The 2,173-nt window shown below is 38.7% G+C and overlaps 1 protein-coding gene across 1 annotated transcript; it reads right to left on the bottom strand.

The window, feature by feature from the left end:
* Positions 1–342: 342 nt before the first annotated feature.
* On the bottom strand, positions 343–1,921 carry LOC106606518 (centromere protein X). The gene is made up of 5 exons (XM_014202777.2): positions 1,782–1,921; positions 1,452–1,503; positions 1,250–1,303; positions 876–964; positions 343–773 (listed from the first exon to the last, which is right to left on the bottom strand). Exons 1-5 carry the CDS (start codon positions 1,827–1,829, stop codon positions 759–761), a joined length of 258 nt encoding a protein of 85 aa, XP_014058252.2. The 5' UTR covers positions 1,830–1,921; the 3' UTR covers positions 343–758.
* Between the last annotated feature and the right edge of the window lie 252 nt (positions 1,922–2,173).

The following is a 2,173-nucleotide window of genomic DNA, read 5'->3' as shown; positions in this document are numbered from 1 at the left end:
ACACAACTGAATTTGTCCCAATACTTTTGGTCCCCTACAAAGGGGGAACTATGTACAAAAACCTCACTAATTTCAAAGTGGTTCACCTGATATGAATGAAAATACTCTCAAATTAAAGCGGACGTCTGCAACTTAACCTCATAGTGATTGTATCATTTCAAATCCAAAGTGCTGTCCCAATAAGGTCACTGTATATGTTTTATTGTCAAACACCAGATCGTCCCCCAATGCTGCTGGAGTACTAGATGTGAATTCCTATCACACAACTGATTACAATAAAGCACTTTTAGGTTTACAATACACGTTTCCCCCAGAAAATGCACAGACTGATGCAAAAAAATGTAAAAAAAACCCACACAACTTTTATTAGTTAGTAATGGTTTCAAATCATTTCAAACATCAAACTGAGGCAAAACCACAGAGCAAAATGTACAGAGCTCATTAGAGACCGTGTGCAATGTAACTCAAATAATGGACTAATTACAATATAATATCCTACATGGGCTGAATGGAGGACTGGGGGGAATGGAGCACTGCCCCTTCCTCTCTCCAACCAAGGTGCATGAATTAAAAAGTAGAGAGGAGATTCAGCCACTCTTGGAGGGCAATGTAAGTAAATTAAGTGCTTCTTTACTTTTACAAACAAAACAGAAGCCTTTTTCTTTACTTCCATTGTCCTCCAAGAGTTGGTCAATCTCTCGAATTCTGAATGGAGGACTGGATAGCTCTCTGGCGCCATCTTCTGGCCTGAAGTCATACTAGAAATCCAACAGCTGCGGAAGAAATTAAATATGTTGATTTGATTCTTATACGGTCATTCCATGACAATAATAGAAGAGGATACTTTCATAGAATACATGGGTATATTTACACACCAGTTGAGGCAGGATCTTCTCAAAGTGTTCTATGTCAATTCTGTCACAGTCCTCTGCCTCAGCCTGTTTTATCGTTCTTTGCGCAGCTTCTGAGAAATAAAGAGTCAGGGTCTGTATTCCAACAGCAACTCGGAGTAAAGACTGCTGATCTAGGCACAGTTTCGCATTCAGCATTTTAGATAATGAATAAGATTATATGGATGGGGACACATCTGATCCTCGATCAGTATTCCTACTCTAAGATGCTTTACAAATCCTGGCCCTGATATCTTCATCTCATATTGAAGTTATATAAACACCATCATCTCAGTCTGTATAAATACCTCCATTGATTTCCATGTACATTACAGACACATTCAATCGTTTGAATTTACCTTGAACAAACACATGTAGCATCTCTGCCATAAGGAGGACAGCATCGGCACCGACTTGAGAAAAACAAGGAAACAAAGGTCAAATGGCGATGACTTAGCTAACAGCCTACAACTGTTGCTTCATTTGACTTAACATGATCAGGTCCAAATCTTTTCCAGGATAGCTACATTAAACAACTCCACTAGCTAGCAAGAAACTCACCTTTAGTTTTCTCCTCCTTGAAGAAGCTTGACAGGAGTTTGCTTACAGTCTCCTAAACAGAAAGAAGAAAAAAAACATGATTCTGAATAACACTATGTTCGACAACAGTACATTAAAGTTACTGTAGTGAATTGCAAAATTATCCAGTCGGCTGATAATCTAGCTAGCTACCCCGCTGAATTTGCTCCATACAGTCTGTTCAGTCTAACATGAAAATGAGGGTTGTGATCTTACTTTAGTTACAAAATGAGGGTTCTGATCTTGCTTTAGTCGAAATGATGTGACTCACAACATAGAACAATGAATAGTATTTTGGCAACTTTCTCTTACCTTTTTGAATGTGATTTCCGTGCTGCTTTCCGCGCTGCTTTCCGCCATTTTCTGTTGTGTCGATCAACGCGCTCTCAGCAGTGATTGGCTGCATCGAGTCCGTGATTCCTTACGTAAAACGCATCGCGCAAACCATCAAGGTGTGACCACTTCTATTCCAAAGGAAAAATACTACGAAATAGAAAAGTGGAAAATAGTAAATGTCTTAAGAAAATGTGTGTGCTTGCTAGTTTGTCTTTAAATTATTTATGGTTGTGAAATAACTTACAGTAGTGGTAGTGAATGCAGTAGTAATGGCAGTGGCTGGTTATAGCTGAAAAAGTACGTAGATGGAAAGATGAATTGATTGATTGAATATACAGTATAACCCACTAAAATAACTCCACACCCAG

This window comes from Salmo salar, chromosome ssa06, assembly GCF_905237065.1.
Source record: "Salmo salar chromosome ssa06, Ssal_v3.1, whole genome shotgun sequence".
In the NCBI taxonomy this organism is placed as follows: domain Eukaryota; kingdom Metazoa; phylum Chordata; class Actinopteri; order Salmoniformes; family Salmonidae; genus Salmo; species Salmo salar.
This window is presented reverse-complemented; position numbering and strand designations above follow the sequence as displayed.

What these genes read in the sequence shown, in the direction of transcription:
- LOC106606518 (XM_014202777.2), bottom strand. Translation starts at nt 1,829, where the DNA reads ATGGCGGAAAGCAGCGCGGAAAGCAGCACGGAAATCACATTCAAAAAG. An exon ending in CGGAAATCACATTCAAAAAG is followed by an intron (nt 1,504 to 1,781) that starts GTAAGAGAAAGT and finishes CTTTCTGTTTAG; the next exon opens with GAGACTGTAAGCAAACTCCT. An exon ending in CAAGGAGGAGAAAACTAAAG is followed by an intron (nt 1,304 to 1,451) that starts GTGAGTTTCTTG and finishes GTTTTTCTCAAG; the next exon opens with TCGGTGCCGATGCTGTCCTC.